Raw genomic sequence first — 18,507 nt, forward strand, 5'->3', positions numbered from 1 at the left:
CTTTTTCTTTTTTTCTCCTCTTTTTGGCCACCCACGGCAATGGAGTTTTCAGGCCAGAGATTAGATCCGAGCCACAGCTGTGGCGACGCTGGATCCTTTATCCCAGTCAGCTGAGCCAGGGATCTAATCTGTGTCCTGGCACTGCAGAGATGCCTCAGATTCCATTGCACCACAGTGGGAACTCCTGACTTCATTTTTCAGATGAATCTTATTAACTGATTTCTGGGGTTTGAAGTCAACTCTTGTTTTCGGACTCTTCTTCTAATTCTGGGTCACACAGCTGACACGAGACATGCTTTGATTCCCGTGGTGGTCTTTGAATCATCAGTAGCCCCAGCCTAGAAAATGGATGCCATCTGGTGATTCTTTGTACGTGCCACGCCAGCTTTCTGCATTTGCACGGTTTCAGTCCTTTTCCACGCCTGATGTGTATCCAACATCGGGATGGTTTAATACATTTTAATTGAGTACTTTATATATTTAAGGCACTGATGAGAGTACCAGTCTAGGCTCTCAGGGTGGTTATAACCCAGGAGAAACACTTGGCTGGAAGGGGAATTACTTCAGGTGAAGACTGAAAGCTTGATTCTATTGAGCAGTAAGCCGGCATGTAAGGACCCACTGCTGGTGTAATAACAGCGGCCTTGCAAGGCTCAGGATCACCAGGTAAGGTTTCTTCCTCCTGCTCCTGTCAGAATCCCCCCAACACCCAGGTTTTCAGTATCCATATCAGGCAAAATGGATCTGGCTACTTCCATGGAATTTGCAACTTTCATGAAATTTTTCTTTTTCTGCAGTTAGTGTATTGAGTGATTATGTTTTGTAGCTGTTACAGGGCAAGTTCAAGTTTCTCGGTCTGAAGGCTTTCATTTCCTAGGCACTGTGCTGGCTTTCATGCAGTGTCTCGTGGACATTTCTTGAGATATATGTTTTTGTCCTGATGTTGCCGATGTAGTTACTGAGACCTTGAGAGGTTCATTTGTCAGGTTAAATAGCCAGTTAAGGAGCCAGCATTTGGGCTTGGAAATGCTATTTGAGGTCCATTGTACCAACTCATGGGTTTGCATACTTAATAAGATTCAGTTGAAAAGTAAAAAAAGAAAAGTGAGGGGAAGAGAGAGTTATAGATACAGAATTTAAGGTGGTCAAGGCAGACTCGGCTCCCTCCGTGAGATGCAGGCAGAATGGTTTTGCGAAAGACACTGTTCTGAAAATTTGTTCTCAGGGGCCGGAAGATGGCGAAGGAACAAGAAACAGGGCTGCCTCCCAGTTTAGCTGGGAAGCTTGGCTTGTGGTGGGCAACCAATTCTGTTTAAAATGGAATTATTTTGTAATGTTATTAAGGTAAGTGGACCATGCCCCATCCTGGAGGAAAGAGCTCTGCGTGGAGAGACTTCATTTAATTGCTTTGTACAAGGGGCCACATCTTAGCTTACCTGTAAATGAGAGCAAAGGAAATAAGCATACACAGCTATGCAATGCTCTGAATTCAATACAATGGAAACTTATAACCCATTGCGGCAGGCGCTGCTGGGCTGCCCGGCTGCCATCCACTCGCCAAGTCTTTGTTGCAAAAAAGGACCTCAGAGTGTTTGGGATGGTGGTGTGCCCACCTCTGGGAACAGGTGGTCGGTGATCTCAGCTAGCGCTTCCAAACGTTTTTCATGACTTGACACATAGTCAGTGATTAAATTTGCACAGTGAATTCAAATATTTACAAAGAGAGACATTATTAAATTTGAATACAATTTCCAAATAAACTATTTCTTATTTTTTTTGTAAATAAGAAATGCAATCTTGTTTTCACAAACCTAAGCAGATTGCAGACTTGGAATGGTTAATTAAGCATACTGTAATTTCTCTTCTAGATTTTCTCTCAAATTCCTGATGGTTATCGTCATTTGGGGTCGCACAAATTGGTGAGTAAAAAAAAAAAAAAACCCGTATTTATAATGTTTCAAAATTTATGATAGTTGAAAAGGTTTTTTCTTAAAATCTCATATTTCTTTGGCAAGTATAGTATTAAAGTTTTGTGTGATCATGTGAATGTATTTCAAATCCAGTAAAATTTGTTGTCTTTTTCCTAAGGCCTGTTTCAGAGGCCTTGCACAACATAGCACATGAGTTGGAAAGCATGGGTCTAGGCAAGCTTGATGATCCTGTGCCCACTCTTGCAAGCTCTTTATTTTTATTTTATTCATTTTCTTTTATTTCCTCTTTATTTTTTTAAAATGATTTTTATGTTTTCCATCACAGCTGGTTTACAGTGTGCTGTCAATTTTCTACTGTACAACAAGGTGACCCAGTCATACATGTATACATTCCTTTTTCTCACGTTATTATGCTCCATCATAAGTGACTAGATAAGTTCCCAGGGCTACACAGCAGGATCTCATTGCTTATCCATTCCAAAGGCAATAGTTTGCATCTGTTAACCCCAACTTCCCAATCCCTCCCATTCCCTCCCCCTCCCCCTTGGCAACCTCAAATCTGTTCTCCAAGTCCATGATTTTCTTCTCTGTGGAAAGATTCATTTGTGCCATATATTAGGTTCCAGATATAAGTGATATCATATGGTATTTGTCTTTCTCTTTCTGACTTACTTCATTTAGTATGAGAGTCTCTAGTTCCGTCCATGTTGCTGCAAATGGCATTATTTTGTCCTTTTTTATGGCTGAGTAGTATTCCGTTGTGTATATAAACCACATCTTAATCCATTCATCTGTCAATGGACATTTAGGCTGTTTCCATATCTTGGCTATTGTGAATAGTGTAGTGCAGCCTCTTTTGAAGCTAAGAGAGGCAAGTGACCTCGTTCTGGCCAATGAAACACAACAGGGTTGGCCAGGGGTAGGATTTGTTCAGGGACAGTTTTTGTTTTTTGAGTAAATGAGAACCAAAGTGAATGTGCCTGGTACTGATCCTGCCCCCAGCCTTTCTCCCTTGACTGGGGGTGTGCTCTGGAGCTTCAGCAGCTGTCTTATGATTAAGAGGTGAGACACATCAGGGAGAAGCAAGAGTACTGCAGAGCTGCTGGTGCTGGCATCATTAAGCTTCCAGATTAAGGCCAAGAGCCCTATCTCCAAATTTCCTACTTTGTAAGAAAAATAAACTTTTACTTGTTTAAGCCCTTAGAAGTTGAGTTGTCTGTTATTTGCAGTCAAAAGTATGACTTAACCTGTTTATTTTACTGTGCCCCAGAGACACACAGGGAATGAAGGACTTTAGAGTTCTTTATCTATTCAATGAAAAATTTAGAACAATTCCCTTCCTGTGCAAGTAAAATGATAGTCTGGTAAACGTTAAGAACTTAAACTTGACTCATCATCTGTGAAATAGGTGTGAATGTCCTTCAGTACATGCCACTCGTTGGTCTAGGGAGCCACCTCTAATGCCTCTTCCAGGGTGGTGATGCCCTGGTGCGTGGTGAGAATGAGCTGCGTCTGCTTGCAGTGGCTGGGAATGTGCTGGGAATAGAGCATTAATTAGTTCTCTATCACTTCCAAGAAACCCACCTACCTTAAAAGGAGAGATTTTTTGGAAGGACCTTGGGTTGTTTTATGGTAGAACCATTCAATGCAGAGAGAGGTGGATGCAGTGAGTCAGGTGAGACCACTTCAACAGGAAATGACCGTCTCCAGAGCTGTCTTTCTGCCTCTGGCTCCTGCTCCTGCTGTCTTGGCTTTACTTCTTTCTCTTGCTACAGACTAGTCCCCTTATCTGGCAGACACTTGGCTCCTGGTAGCTCCCAAGTTTACCTCTTTTGTTTTTTTATTTTATAATTTTTTATTTTTTTGGCTTTTGTCCTTTTTTTTAGGGCCGCACCTGCGGCATATGGAGGTTCCCAGGCTAGGGGTCTAATTAGAGCTGTAGCTGCCGGCCTGCGCCAGAGCCACAGCAACGCCAGATCAGAGCCGCATCTTCGACCTATACCACAGCTCAGGGCAACGCCAGATCCTTAACCCACTGAGCAAGGCCAGGGATCGAACCCGCAACCTCATGGTTCCTAGTCGGATTCATTTCCGCTGTGCCACGACGGGAACCCCCCAAGTTTTACCTCTTTTAGATTCAGTTTCCAGAGGGAGATTGACTCCCTAGACTTTACCTCCCATCCCTGTATCCAGTTGCTGGGGCTCCTTGTTCATTGGGAGCCAGGGCAGAGTACTAGACTAAAAGCTATGGCCAAAGGCCAGACATTAATCTTCTGTCAGAGCCAGAGGGATGGAGTGGAGGGAAGAGAAATTTCCAGAGAAGGGTACGGTTGCAGTATTGTGCAGAGTTCTTTAGCTAGCCACCACAGAGGTAACTCTCACCTCACTCTGTGTATGTTTATACTGACAAAGGAGACAAGTAAGGAGCAGACATCTGTGTTGGTTTAAGGTCAAAGAGGAAATCAATAGATAATTTAGTATGGAGTTCCCTGGTGGCTCATCAGGTTAAGGACCTGGCATTGCCACTACAGTGGTTCAGGTGGTTGTTTTGGCACGGGTTTGTTCCCTAGCCTGAGAACTTCTACATGCTGTGGGAGTGACCAGAAAAAGAGACAATTTAGTATGAAAATGTAGAACTATAAATTCTTATTCCAGACTGTTCTATTCGCTTATTTTAGCCTTTTTGTAGTAATTCTCATTGCTTTCTTATTGATGAGAGTTGCCTTATGTCCTTGTCACAAAACTTTCTTTAGTTACTACAGTACCTGGAGGGAATCTGGGGACAAGAGTGTTTTCTAACCTCATTCTGGAGACATCCTTATAAACACAAACACACTGGAATCATTTATGGAGAATGTAAAAAAAATAGAGCAATGATCTTTCCTGAAAAGTATAATTGTAATCAGTCAGTTTAAATCAAAAGAGTGGGAAGTTGTAAAACATGACAAGCTAAGTCTTTCTCCCTTTTGTTGATGGTTACTTTTTATATTTTGAATATTATGGCCTGCAGGCTAAGCCATAACACCCAGAAAATTTATTTTATTTAATGTTAATGAATATTCAGTTTGTTTCAGTTCAAGCTTTCAATAACATGATTCATTAACATTCATTCATTCAACAAACATTTGGGAGTTCCTGTAGTGATGCAATGGAAAACAAATCTGACTAGTACCCATGAGGATGCAGGTTCGATCCCTGGCCTTACTAAGTGGGTCAGGGATCTGCCATTGCAGTAAGCTGTGGTGTAGGTCGAAGATGCGACTTGGATCCTGCGTTGCTGTGGCTGTGGCATAGGCTGGCAGCTGTAGCTCCAATTTGACCTCTAGCCTGGGAACTTCCGTATGCCGAGGTGTGGCCCAAAAAAGCAAAAACAAAAACAAACCTCCACAACAAAACAAAAAACCATGTGTTAATATCCATTCTGTGCCCAGCTTTGTACTGTCTCCTCATTGTACTTTTTTCTCTTAATATGTCTCAAGGGTAAATGACTGGACTTCCATGAGATGGTTTTAGAAATAACAGCTGTTTCTTTCTCTCCAGCCGTCATTTTCTCCCCCCTCCCTTTATAGAAGTCTTGATCTGCCTTCAGAAGCAGGAGCTTTAAATCCATGTAACCCTACTTCCCACGACACAGTTGATTATACTAGGGATAAAAGCCTCACCCGATATGGTCAATCAGATTCTCTCCTAAGAAATTAGACTAGAAAGGTGGAAAGTGAGTTGGTGTTAGAACTAAAACACCAGAGATGTTGGATGTTGAAGGTAGTATTTTGGTGCAGAACGAATGGGCCCAGATAGAAGCAATTAGGTGAGTATACAAACCAGTATATGGAGAGAGGGAGAGAATAGACAGAGTGGAATGAGGAAACATCTTTCCTCAGGGACCAAGGCAAGCCAGAGAGATTAGCTTTTTAATGACTTTCCGGGGTCATCATTATAGTTGCTACCCTTACCTGGTTGGGCTCCATGAGCTACCTCTTACATCCCTACAGGAGAATCACCTTCACTCAAGCCTACTTGATAGGGTTTATCATTCTTTTTCTTTCCTTCCTTCCTTCTTTCCTTCCTTTAGGGCCACACCTGAAGCATATGGAAGCTTCCAGGCTAGAAGTCAAATCAGAGCTGCAGCTACTGGCTTACGCCTCAGCCACAGCAATGAGGGATCTGAACCGCATCTGCGTATTATGCCATGGTTTGTGGCAACGCCAGATCCTTAACCCACTGAGCGAGACCAGGGATCGAACCTGCATCCTCATGGATACTAGTTGGGTTCTTAACCCCCTGAGCCACAACGGGAAATGTGGGTTTCTCTTTCTTTAAGCAAACCCGCTCTGACTACACTGTGAGTTGATGCAGGTCAAACAGTCAGTGAGCCAGTTTAAACAGAGTGCTGCATGTAAGATAACACCAGTGGAATAATAGTAGATCGAAGACTTGTCCTGTGTCAATGCAGTACAATCAGGTTTAGATACTTAGAGCAATTTTCTTGTTATGAGAGTATTGAGGAATTAGAATATATTGTGAATGTGGGATTTTCCCTTTTTATTCATTTAAAAGAACACGTAGGAAGATCTCTTCTTGACAAAGTGCAAGTGATCTATGGAGAACTTGTGTGACCTGCTGGCTCTACGCTCATTGGGCCTATGTTGTAGTAATACTGGTTTCAAGAAATTTATGGAGGATTACTGATAATTGGCTCCAGTTGGTATAAGGACATATGATGTGAGCCAACACACAGTGTCTGACAACATAGAAGGTGAAACTTAGTAGTTACTAAAGGCTTCATGACTTAATTTCCAGGTTTAAATATAACCATTTTCAATAGCAATAACAACAGCAATAATCATAACGACAATAGTTTTGCTAGATCTACCAGCGAAAAAACTCTTTTCCAGATGTTTTCATTTATCCACCCTTTCAGCCATTTTGAAAAATCATCTACAGTTGCCAAAAGGGAGTAGCTTCTGAAGTAGGCTAATCTGAACCCAGATTCTATATCTTTAAAATCAGTAACTTTTTTCTCCTTTGTGGCCTAATTCTCATGCTTGTTCTGCTTAAGGTGGTGTCACTGCCACGGGAACAGATCTCACAAAGTGTCTTCCTTTCAATTACTTTAAAAAGGAGGCCTGTTGTGCTCCAGGAGTTTATGATCTCATAGTAAGGATGCTTAGGATGCCAAACCACAAGGCAGGTTGTCTTGCTGAAAAACTATTTTTCTTGGATAAGAAGATATGTATCACAAAATTAAAATGAGATCCAGTCACCAACCAGGAATCGACCACAATGGCAAGTGTGAGATAAGAGGACATTATTAAGCCCCAGAGACATACGGGGATGAAAGGTGGGGTGGGGATTAGTGCTGTCTATCCTCAAAGTATAAATGTGGAATCGTAACAGTTTTTAACCAATAGTAAATGGCTTTAAATTGCAAATGAGTGTGGGGTGGGTATTACAATGGCTCTCTTGGGAGCTATGAGTGTACTGAGTGGGTCCTAATGTAAGTGTAACAGATGAGATTGCCATTAGCACAGCCATCCTCTCCCCACACCCCAAACTGTTTCTGTCCCCAGTTCAAATATCCTGTCTCCGTGTCAGGCCGTGTGTCAGATGACATGCCCTGGTACTTGGTTTTCAAGTCCAAGTGCTGTGGCCACAGAACCCAGTGGTCGAGTCGGAGCATTCTGAGAACAAGGGAGAAAGAAGGCAAAAAGGAAACAACACATCAGCCATTCCACGAATGTTCGTACTCGGTGCCCACTGTGTATCCACTGTACTAGGTTTTTTTTTTTTTTTGCTGTTGTTTTGTTTTTTAGGGCTACTCCTGTGGCATATAGAAGCTCCCAGGCTAGGGGTCAAATTGGCGCTACAGCTGCTGGGGCTACACCACAGCCACAGCAACGAGGGATCCAAGCGATGTCTGTGACTTATGTCACAGCTCATGGCAATGCCGGATCCGTTAACCCACTGAGTGAGGCCAGGGATCAAACCTGCATCCTCCTGAATTCTAGTTGGAGTCTTAATCCGCTGAGCCACAAACTCACACTGTTCTAGAGCTTGGGTCACACGGGTGAAGAAAATAGAAAACATTCCTGCTCTTGTCGAGCTTACGTTCTACTTGGGGGAGACAGACGATATAACGTAACAACTAAACATAAGTTATGTTTGATGGTAGTTGATGCTAGCAAGAGTGGGCTGGGCAAGAGTGAGGGTGATGTAATTTTACGTAGGGTGGTCAAGAAAGGCTTGTCTGACAGGGAGACGGATGAGAAAGTGAGCTACGCTGACAGTTGGGGAAGAATATTCTGGATAGAGGGGATAGTGTGCAAAAAGGCTCTCCAGCGGACAGGAGGAGGGATGTTTGAGGAACCTCGCAGGCATTAATGGAGCTGGAGAGGTGTGAGTGGGGAAGGAAAAGAGCAAGAAATGAGCTTGGGAAAGAATAGGGTGAGGTCAAGGTCAAGTTTATGAAATTTGATAGTAAGGAATTTGGCTTTTGCTCTGCATGAGTGGCGAAGTCCTAGCAGGGTTTTAATTGGTAGAGAACACGGTCTGATTTCCACTTTCCAGACTCCCTACGGCTGCCCGTTAGAAGGAGAGTGCTGCAATAGTCCAGATGAGAGATGCTGGTAGTTTGGACAGAACGGTAACGGTAAAAATGGCCATCTTGGATGGTTGGATACCGGCCCCGCTGATGGATCAGACTGAGTGTGAGAAAAAGAGGAGCGTGCCTGAAAAAAAAAAAATGCGAAAGAATAAAGAAGAGGAAAGCAGGCGGTAGAAAAGGGAGGCAGGGTCATAGCTACAAGAGTGCATGCTTACAGGGTCTAAGACTGTCCCTAGGGCTTCTGGGAAGTCAAGCAAAGAACTCCAGGATTTGACTGCTGACTAGCCAGCATGTTATTCTTGGTACCTGGACACGACTTAAATGTGAATGAATAAATTAATGAATTTGCCCTTTTGGGGCTGCACCATCAGCATATGGAAGTTCCCAGGCTAGGGACTGAATTGGAGCTATAGCTGCCCGCCTATACCGCAGCCACAGCAATGCAGGATCCAAGCCGTGTTTTCAACCTACACCACAGTTCAAGGCAGTGCCAGATCCTTAACCCACTGAGTGAGGCCAGGGATCAGACAGGGGTCCTTATAGACACGAGCCGAGTTTGTTACCGCTGAACCACAATGGGGACTTTATACTGGCTGCATTTTTTCTTTCTCTTCTTTTTTCTTTCCTTTTATGGTGGGGGGGGGGGGGTGGCACACCAGCAGCACATGGAAGTTCCCAGGCTAGGGGTTGAGTCAGAGCTGCAACTGCTGGCCTACACCACAGCCATAGCAACAGGGATCTGAGCTGCATCTGCACTGCAGCTTGTGGCAATGCCGGACCCTTAACCCACTGAGCGAGGCCAAGGATTGAACCCACATCCTCATGGATACTAGTTGGATTCTTAACCCTTCTGAGCCCCAGCAGGAACTCCTGGCTGCATTTCTTGACTGTTAGAATCTGCTAATCCCAAAGGGAAGTTTAGTTGTGTAGCCAACCCACTGTGAGTGTGTTAGACTGGTGGCCTCAGGTGGGAAGTTGGATGGAAGAGGCAATGGGAGAGCAGAGATGGTCTGGGGGGAAAAACATCTTACCTGCTTTTGTCCCTACATGCTGCTGACCCTGAAAGAGTAAGCCTTGGTTTACAAGGTATGAACAAGACTTTGTACAGAATAGATGTCATTATCCCCAAACCCCAATTTTATCATACAAAGGGTACATATATTATTTGCATTTGAGTGCTTTATTATATTGGAATTGCAGTGATATTATTAACATTTGTACAAATGCACAAAATCTTGTCTCTTCTTGCTAGAAAGAGATGTAAAAATCTGACCTAGTTGAACCGTCTTAATGAACTCATTGTCCATCGGTAACAATAAATGTGTTCACGATGCAACAAAAAGCTTAACATAAAATTAAACATATTAAATGCTGCAGCAAGTATTTACACGTATGTACCCCCCAGTTTTTTTTCTCCTTCCAGTAAGGAAGGTGGTTGCTTTACAAATAGACAAACAAACACAAATGCTTTACTGTTTACAATTACAGACGCCCCCCGCCCCCCGGCCCCAGTCCAGAACTTAAAGTGACAGCACCTTTTTTGAGGACTTCCTTAGTTAACACTTACTTTGCACAATGCTAACTTTTTTTTTCTTTTAGTTCTATTTTTGGACAATATTTTTATTCCAATTGTCCTAGAACATTGTGTTTGAACAGAACCATTTTCCTGGGTCTTTTCAGAAGATTCCCAAACCCCATGTCCTCTCCAGAGAGAACATTTCAAGCTTATCTTTTCTCTAAGACAAACCTCAAAGGCAGAACTCCTCTCTCTAGGAGGCAGGTGTGATTTAGCAGAAAAAGAAGGAAAGAGGGAGGGCCGATCTTCTGTTCTGCTGGCTGATGGGGAGGGGTCTTCTCTGAAACCCCCTCCACTTCAGCATGGCTGATACCTTTCATCATCTCCTACAGCCTTGGTATTTATTCTAAAGGAACAAACTAATGAGCTTATTGTGCATGAGTTAAATGATGTCTTTTAAGCTAATTTATTCCAATTCCACATTCTCAGTCCTGAGGCTAAAATGATTCTGTTAAAAAAAAAAAAAATCCTATAAAGTCCTATAAGATGAAACTCAATGTAAGAAAAATCTTAAATGGCTTAAGAAAAGCTTTCTAAATCCTGGCTTCTAATGAGCTAGATAGTGTAAGTTGGTCTAAATATAACAGCTGATAATTATTGATCCCCCTCTGATGATAAGCTTGGAAAGGTATCAGAGTACCACTTAAGAATATTAATCTTTTAACAAATGCTGGCAATTTGGCCTTACCCTCCCCCCCTTTGACTTGTGGTTAAATAGCTTTTTTAAAAAATAGACAATTTATAAGGGAAAAAAATATATAAACATTCTTTAAGCAATTTGGCTCTAAGCATTACATCACTGAAAACTCCACAAGGAATAGGAAAATATTTTGAACGGACAGACACTTTTCATTTCCATGACATGATAAGCTAGGTAGGGTTCTCTTTGTTTTGGTATTGAACTTTACTTATAAGTTTATTGCTTCAGTGTCTTCTTGTCCTTTCATAGATTATAATTGTCAGAGGTGCTGTCCCTAATTACGGTACAAGGCAATACTGTATTTTTGAGACCTAGGAATGAAAGAGTGAGGGCCACCATTTTTTCAGCAGCCCAGAGACGATGGCAAGGACAACATCCAGCATGCAACGTGATGCACAAAAGAATAAGTCTCCTGGCTCATTCAGGACACTTTGGTTTGGAGAATGAGATAGAAACTTCTTAAGTGTAGCATAGCTGCTGCCTCACATCTGTTGCATAATATAACATTAAAAAAAAAACATGCTATGAAGAAAGGGATAAAGAGTATAAACTAGCTCTTCTTGGCATTCTCATAGCAGGTTTCATCTAGGCTGATGTGAGCAATGTGTCTTGGCTCTGCTACTTGCGAACACACGCAAATGTACCTGGCGCAAATACTCCATAAAGTATTTTAAATGATGCAGCTCAGAGCCTTAGAGGCAGCGTGGGGGGGTGTTAGGGACGGGAGAGTGAAGGCAGGTTTGAGGACAGGGGAGGAGGTTCCAAAGAGAACGAGAGAAACCAACAGGGATGAAAAACGCTAAAGTGCAATTTTAAAACATAAATTATTTTAAAAGTAGAAGACAGATTCTCAGTTGCTACTGTTCGCATAGGCACGGTTTTATTCCAATTTAAGCAGTTGTTTCCTTTCCCTTCTCAGATATACTGCATCATGGAACTTGAATGGCTTAAAGCTACTGCACATTGTTTGGGAAGGGTCAAGAAGGAGCCCCCAGGAAGCTCAATAGTGCAAGGCATTCTAGGAAGCTGGGGGTGGGGTGGGGTAGGGAGAAGCAGAGATGAAGTTGTTTTTACATGTTGATGAGAGAGCCGTTCCAGTTATAGCTACTGATTCCCTTTAGCGGAACTCTGCTTCCTAAAAGAAAGAGCTTACTTTAAAAATGAGAAAAGAAATAGATGTTTCTAAACTGCTCTGAACGTAGATTAAAAAAATAACTCACAGAGCAATAAAAATCCTTGAAATTTCTATGCACAGAGATCTAAACAGACATTTCCACCCAATGATGGGAAAGAGCCATTGAAACCCTGAAAAATGAAGATACACGCGACTAGAGTAGTTTATTACCAACTAATGCTTTAAAAACAAGCAGATCCTACAGAAGAATATTGTTCAAATGGAATGTTTAAAAATAACATTTATTAATAAATATCTTATAAAATTCTAAATTAATAGATTCCTGTTCAAATTTTGCTTTGGTCCTTGAATTCCACTGTATACACACATACATACATATATATTTTCTTAGATGGTTTTCATTAACCAGAAAGAAGCACATTCTATCCTAACTGGATGGCTAGTTTTATAGCAGTTACAGATGCTTAAAACCCTCTAGCCGAGGGCTGGTCTTTTTATCGCAGCTGGTTGAAGGTTTTCATGACAAACACCACCGAACACACGAAAATGTACTCAATAGGCCACAACCACCTAAACATTCACCACGGATGCCTCGCAATTCAAAACATGCTCTGCATATGATTTCCCTGACCCAGCGCCCCCAAAGAGCGACTGCTCCAAGTCACTCTAATTATGAAAACGCATGCAGTGACAGCACACAAACGGGCTGTCCCCCTGGGCCCGTCTTGAGGCTGGGACTGGCATACATTGCTGTGGAGACAGGTGTAAAGGGAAAACATCCAACCTCACGCCAGCTGTAAAACGAGTCCATTCATCCACAGGAAGGAAGTTCACTCTACTGACCTCATAGAAATGTCCTGAGGAACGAGGAAGATGGGCACGTCTCACTTTAGGTGCGGCGTCACCTGGTAGAAACGCTCTCAGTGTCCCCATCTCAGCGGCCGACTCCTGCCCCAGAAGGCAGGAGAGGTGCCGTGGAAGCTGCCAGGCAGGCTGGCAGTGACTCGAGGGGCAGATCCTGGGTGTGAATGAGGAGGGGCTGTGCTGCGGGCCCTCCTTCCTCAGGATGGGTGCTCTGAAGGTCACTGCCACTGACCTGGGACAATATGCATGGGTGACCCCGTAACTGAGTGGGAGAAGAGAACGGGGTAGAAAGGTTTGTTTCCCCAGGTTGGCAAAAGAGTGTGGGACCAGGAGGGATTTTCAGGCAGGCTGACTAGTCTACGATCTGGTGAAAGTTAGGCCTTCAAGTGAAACAGCTCATACAGATAAGCCGAGTGTTGGATTGGACCCGTGAGCTTTTCTGTTTAGGATTTGCAGAAGCTCTGACAATTGGCTGGCAGCTTCCATTGACTGTATTTCCACTCTGCTAATGAACATACCTAAAGGCCCTGAGTAGAACAAGAAGACAGTTTATTCTAATTATACGTTGAGGCCCGTTTGCTAACGTGTGTGTGTGTGTGTGTGTGTGTGTGTGTGTGTGTGTGGTTGGTTTGCCTACTTAGCATAAAAAACAGACATAATGAGCTATACATAATGCACATCAGTCAAACTGTCAAGGTGCTGAATTAAGAAAACTCAGGCAAGTTCTTAACTGCAGAGGCTTTCGGTTTAACAAAATATTTCAATCGAGAGGTGGAACAGAAGGAAAGTAAACCATAATTTTAGTGACAGCCTACTCCTTGGACATTCTGATATTACCAGTGGATTTAAAAAAACAAACAAACCCATTTCATTAAGTGCTATGCATGCAGTAAAGGAAGAAAGTATTAGTCAAAGCAAAAAAATAAAATAAAAATAAAAAAAATTAAAAAACCCAAACATTTCAGTGAGCAATTTCTCCTTTTTAGGGGGACATATAAATGGTCAAAGAAAGGAGTTTTGAAAACATTATTTTTGATTTCTAAGTAGAGACAAGCATGATAACTTCTTTCTTAGCTAAATCTTAAACTTCTTAGGAAGCCAGTTAGGTCAAACCATTCAGCTATTACTGCTGGGATTCAAAACAAAACAAAACAACTATGAATTCAGTATTTAAAATACTTAAGAATGATATGTTTGTCTAAAATATAATAGAAAATCCTTTCATTTTTGCATTTTTTTCTTTTTTTCTCTTTTCTTCTTTTTTTTTATGCTTTTGCTTTTGTTTTGATTTTTTTAGACCCTATATTCAAGTTAGGAGTTTCACTGGAAACTCAAAACTTTCTTTTGAAAGCACTGCATACATGAAAAGATCGCTGACAAATACTGATTTAAAAAGTAAATTATTAGATACAACTGAAACTAGTTATAAAAACCATGCTTCATGACTCTTATATTTTCTTTTTTTTCTCCAAAATAGATTCTTACACTATAGTGAGAGAAAAAAAATCCTTCCCTTTTCTGAACTCTTATAAAAGCTACACCTTTTGTAAAATACTATTCTTTTAAATTCCATAATCTCCCTTTCTCTTACACACACACACACACACACACACATGCACGCGCACACGCAAGCACAGTCACACTCACGTCCCAAGGTCAAGCATTCAAATGGAGATGAAACAGCAGTACCTGCCTACACTGCTAGAGAAAATCATTAGCCCCAGCGATTTGTGAGATGCACTATTAAAACCTTAGCATAAGTAGAATGGCTTGTTTCAAGGAGGCACAACTGTGGTTCAGGACTACCTGCTCTTTCTAATGGGCAAAGTCCACGCAAATTGCTGAAAATAGAAATCAGAATTATTCAGAAAAGTGGAGTAGCCATGTCCACGGGATTCTGTCAGCAGCTGAAGAGCACTTTAACTGTTGTGTGAGGGCAGAAAGCACCTCCATGGAAATTAGATTTCTTTCTCTCTTTGTTCTTCCAGAAGTTCATCTACTTTCAGCCACTAGGACAGCCAAGCTGGTTCCATAGGCTTAAGGAAAAAAAATAATCTTAGGCTATTAGCAGCTGATGATTGAACAATGTAATCTGTGTAGTGCACAGAGCCCTTCTGAATTATTATATAGTACATGGATTTTCAACATTATAGACACGCCATATAAAACCAGTTGTAATTCGAGGGTGTGACGTTATAGCTTGGCATTATAATTTGGACTTTTCACAATTGACGCTTACAAAGTTCCCTTCCCCAGTGTCTCCACAGCTGGCATTCAACAGTGCTTCACCTATGGCTAAGCCAACTTTTATTTGCTCTGATTATTAAAAACATTAAATCAGGCACATTAAACATCTCCCGGTTACTAGTTTGTAAAAAGCAAGAGTTGAATGAAATCCAGCTGTAGGTCACAGGCAAGGGAAGCCACGGCTAGGTCCACATTAGCTTTTTTTTTTTTTCCTTTAAATATTATTTTCTTCTTTACATGCAATGCTAAAGGTGGGGGGGGGGGACTACAACAGAAGAAAGTAAAAATGAAGAGTCAACAGGGAGCCCAGAGGTAAAAGTACAAAAGGGAATTTGGGCATTCTAGGAAGTGGACCAAGAGGAGGAGGAGAGGTGGTAAGATGCTTGGTGGTTTTATGTGGATGTCGATGGATCTTACACTTTTTTATGATAAAAGAAAAGAGTTGTGGGGGATTCTGGTGACATCACAGCCAACTCAACATGAGTTATGATGTCATCGGACCTCTCCCCCAGTTGCCTTGCAATCTGTTTACTGGACATCTAGGTAAGCCTCATTTTGGCTAAAAGCTGCGGTTTAACAAGATTCACCATTTCTTAGGCAAAGGGTTGGACTGATAAGAATGAAACAATGACTATATACAGAAAGAGTTCAGTTTATAAACAAGAAACCGGTACCAGAAAATTGGAGAAAAGCACCGAAGCATTTCCCAAGCGGATAGATTATTAATTGCATAACTCCCTTTTTTTTTTTCCTTATATAACTAAGTATAAAAGACAACATTTCCAATAATAACTATAAAAATGAAAGCCAGTCTTCGAAGGGCTGAGGAGTCGTCCAGGTCTGAGTGAATTCTAAAAATGCCCTTAAAAGAAAGGACGCAGGAAACACGACAGCTCTTCTTGGAGGCAAGGTCTGACCCTCGGGTTTTAGAGAATCGGATTCAGGTCTGTTCTGTGAGTGGTGAGCTGACTGAGGGTGGAGCTTCCTACCACCTCGCTGACGGCCGAGGACGTGGTGATAGTATTATGCTGGATGACTTGCTGCTGAGAGCACGTGGGGACAGGGCTGGCGGGAGGGCTACTCTCTGGACCTAGGGAAAAACACACACACACACCCCAATATAGCTCCTTCTGGGGGGGGGGTTGGGGGTGACTCCAAAGACAGCGCTAGGTGTTTACTGGAAATAGGAGGGTTTCACACATATTCTCCCTGAGGTTAATTTCCAAACCATCTTTTAAACTACTGTCACAAAGCTAGGCCTTCCCAGTCTATAGCCACAAGCAAAGCCATGCTTTCTAGATCAGCAACATGATTTGATGGGCTTGAGTCTTGGCGCATGAACGCCCCATCTGGTCTTTTCGAGTCGCCCTCCGTCTAACAAATGTGGAAGAATACTCAGATGTGGTGGGAGAATCTGTGTTGTTCCATCTAAAAAACTATTTGAAGAGACACTGACCTTCAGCCACGAATCCCTGCTCCTCCTCCCGTCCCCACTCAATTAGCGTGGCGCCTATTGGCCTTCCAGGTGCAGAGACTGGGATCTAGGAAAAGGGACCCAGGAAAAGGGACCCATCTTTGCATATTGGTAAACTGAGACCTGGTCACTAGCTTTGTGGCCCACTGAATACCATACTGCACATCTGAGACACTGGATATGATTCACCCACAGCCTGTTTCCCAGCCCATAGATCTCTCTGGAAGGCTGCTTAGCCCACTGGAATTGGGCTCCTACTGACTGCGGAATTGGAATTTGGTAGAATTTTACAGTCTGAAAGGTGAGGGAAGGTCTGGCTAGAAATTATCAGAAGGTGGTGGAAATGGTGAGGAACAGGGGTCAGAAAAGAAGGATTCCCCCTGGGCAGCAGTCCAGCAGCCACTCCAGAATTCTAGCAGGATTTCTGCCTGGGTGTGCACTCTATGTTTGTTCTTTTAATACAAGCCAATGTGAAATTAGCGGCAAAAACCAAGACACGAAAAAAGCAAAAAGTCAATGACTTACTTAGATATCCTTGTGATTCTTTCTGCATGGCTGTTATGGGGCAGTCTTTATGCGTTAACAACAACTGTTTCAGCTGTGCCACTTCATTTTTCAACATGGACACTTCGTTCTGGAAAGAGACAGATCAAAGCCATGTGAAGAAGACCAGAGAACACAAGCCCAAGGCCCTGTGCACTTTAATAATACAACGGGCACACTTCTGTCACGTCTGGATGACATTAATAATATTATTTAACAGGACTTACCTGAAAATGTGTAGCTTGCCATCACTTTGGCCCTCCCACTTACCAGAGGCTTTCTGAAGAGACTAGGTTTTAACTCAAGAGCTGAATCCTATTAAAAGTCCCGAGTTGAGACGGTGAACTCGGGACCAGGCTACTTGGGTGGGACCCTGCCTTCTACACTGACTGGGGGATGCTGGGCAGGTGACATAACCCGGCCGAGCTCCAGCAACCTTGTTTTTCAGACAGGGATGCAAAGAGTACTGTGTTCTTGGAGTTGCTGGGAGGATTAAATGAGGGAAGAGACGTAAAACACACAGAACAATGCCCAGCACACACTAAGCTCTCAGTAAACTTGGCTCTCGTAATCATCTTCGTGCTGTCTTACAAGCTCAAGTGGGCACCGATCAGGAGTAGACGGTGAACATGAGGCACTGGGAGGAATCGCGTGGCCTGGTGAGTGGCCTCAGACTGCATGGCCCTCAGAATAAGCTGGCTCATCTACCGATTTCCCCAAAGAAGTTCTTAGTGGGCTGCGTTCAACAGAGCGCATTCCTCTGCCTGATGCCACTTAGCAGAAGCCATGGAAACATATGGAGCAAATAATGGTCCTCTACTTGTGGGGTCAGGTCAGCCCAGGGAGCAAAGAGCAGTAGAGTTTGCGGCCATGACTGAAGCACTGGGATTGGTCCATTAACTAGTTTGGCTCATTTCACTCTATAAACTATCCCCCCTCAATATCAAGGTGTTGCGGGTTGCATGTGCATTTTTAAAAGGTACTTAGATACGTGCCTCAAATCTCCACTTTAGATAGTCCATAGTAGGTAGTAATTCACAAAGACAAGTTCCTAGCTTTGTGGTATAATGTACTTGGCCCTACTGTGTACAAGTGCAGTGGACCCTTGAACAACATGGGTCTGAACTGTGTGGATTTTTTCAATAGATATAGCCCTATATGATTAGTAGTTGATTGAATCTGAGATGCAGAACCACGTATGGGACTTGAGCAGAAGCAGATTCTGGTGTCTGAGGCCAGTCTTGGAACCAACATCCCCCACTGATATAAACTGCAGAATAGATGGTTCCAAGGTGCTTCCACTTGATAAAAGTAAACTGTAAATGTCCCACTAGCTCAAATAAGCCAGTTTACAGTTGTGATAAATAATACCCTTTCTCTGGCCAATGTTCATTTGTGGCTGCCAGACTTTATATTCCACATGGAGGAGACTT

General features: G+C 42.7%; 2 protein-coding genes across 25 annotated transcripts in view; one reads left to right on the forward strand and one right to left on the reverse strand.

Annotated features, from left to right (window-relative positions):
- TRIL (TLR4 interactor with leucine rich repeats) overlaps positions 1 to 18,507 on the forward strand; it is a 131,540-nt gene that overhangs the window by 105,515 nt on the left and 7,518 nt on the right. For 4 of the 7 annotated variants that reach the window (XM_085005619.1, XM_085005620.1, XM_085005622.1 and 1 more), the window contains one exon: positions 1,869 to 1,919. The gene's annotated coding sequence lies outside the window, so the exon portion shown is untranslated. Of the gene's footprint in view, positions 1 to 485; positions 667 to 1,868; positions 1,920 to 18,507 lie in introns of those variants that run through there. The other 3 variants (XM_085005618.1, XM_085005621.1, XM_085005623.1) reach the window with 2 other exon arrangements.
- CREB5 (cAMP responsive element binding protein 5) overlaps positions 14,786 to 18,507 on the reverse strand; it is a 424,373-nt gene continuing 420,651 nt past the window's right edge. For all 18 annotated transcript variants that reach the window (XM_085005648.1, XM_085005645.1, XM_085005641.1 and 15 more), the window contains 2 exons: positions 17,057 to 17,165; positions 14,786 to 16,147 (listed from right to left, as the gene is read on the reverse strand). In XM_085005648.1, the coding sequence (XP_084861774.1) occupies positions 15,984 to 16,147; positions 17,057 to 17,165 (273 nt within the window). In that variant the 3' untranslated portion in view covers positions 14,786 to 15,983. The remainder of the gene's footprint in view (positions 16,148 to 17,056; positions 17,166 to 18,507) is intronic.

This window comes from Sus scrofa, chromosome 18 (assembly GCF_054392235.1).
Source record: "Sus scrofa isolate SSC_HxYL_T2T_F1_AM1 chromosome 18, Sscrofa_HxYL_maternal_Yorkshire_Landrace_v2.0, whole genome shotgun sequence".
Classification (NCBI taxonomy): domain Eukaryota; kingdom Metazoa; phylum Chordata; class Mammalia; order Artiodactyla; family Suidae; genus Sus; species Sus scrofa.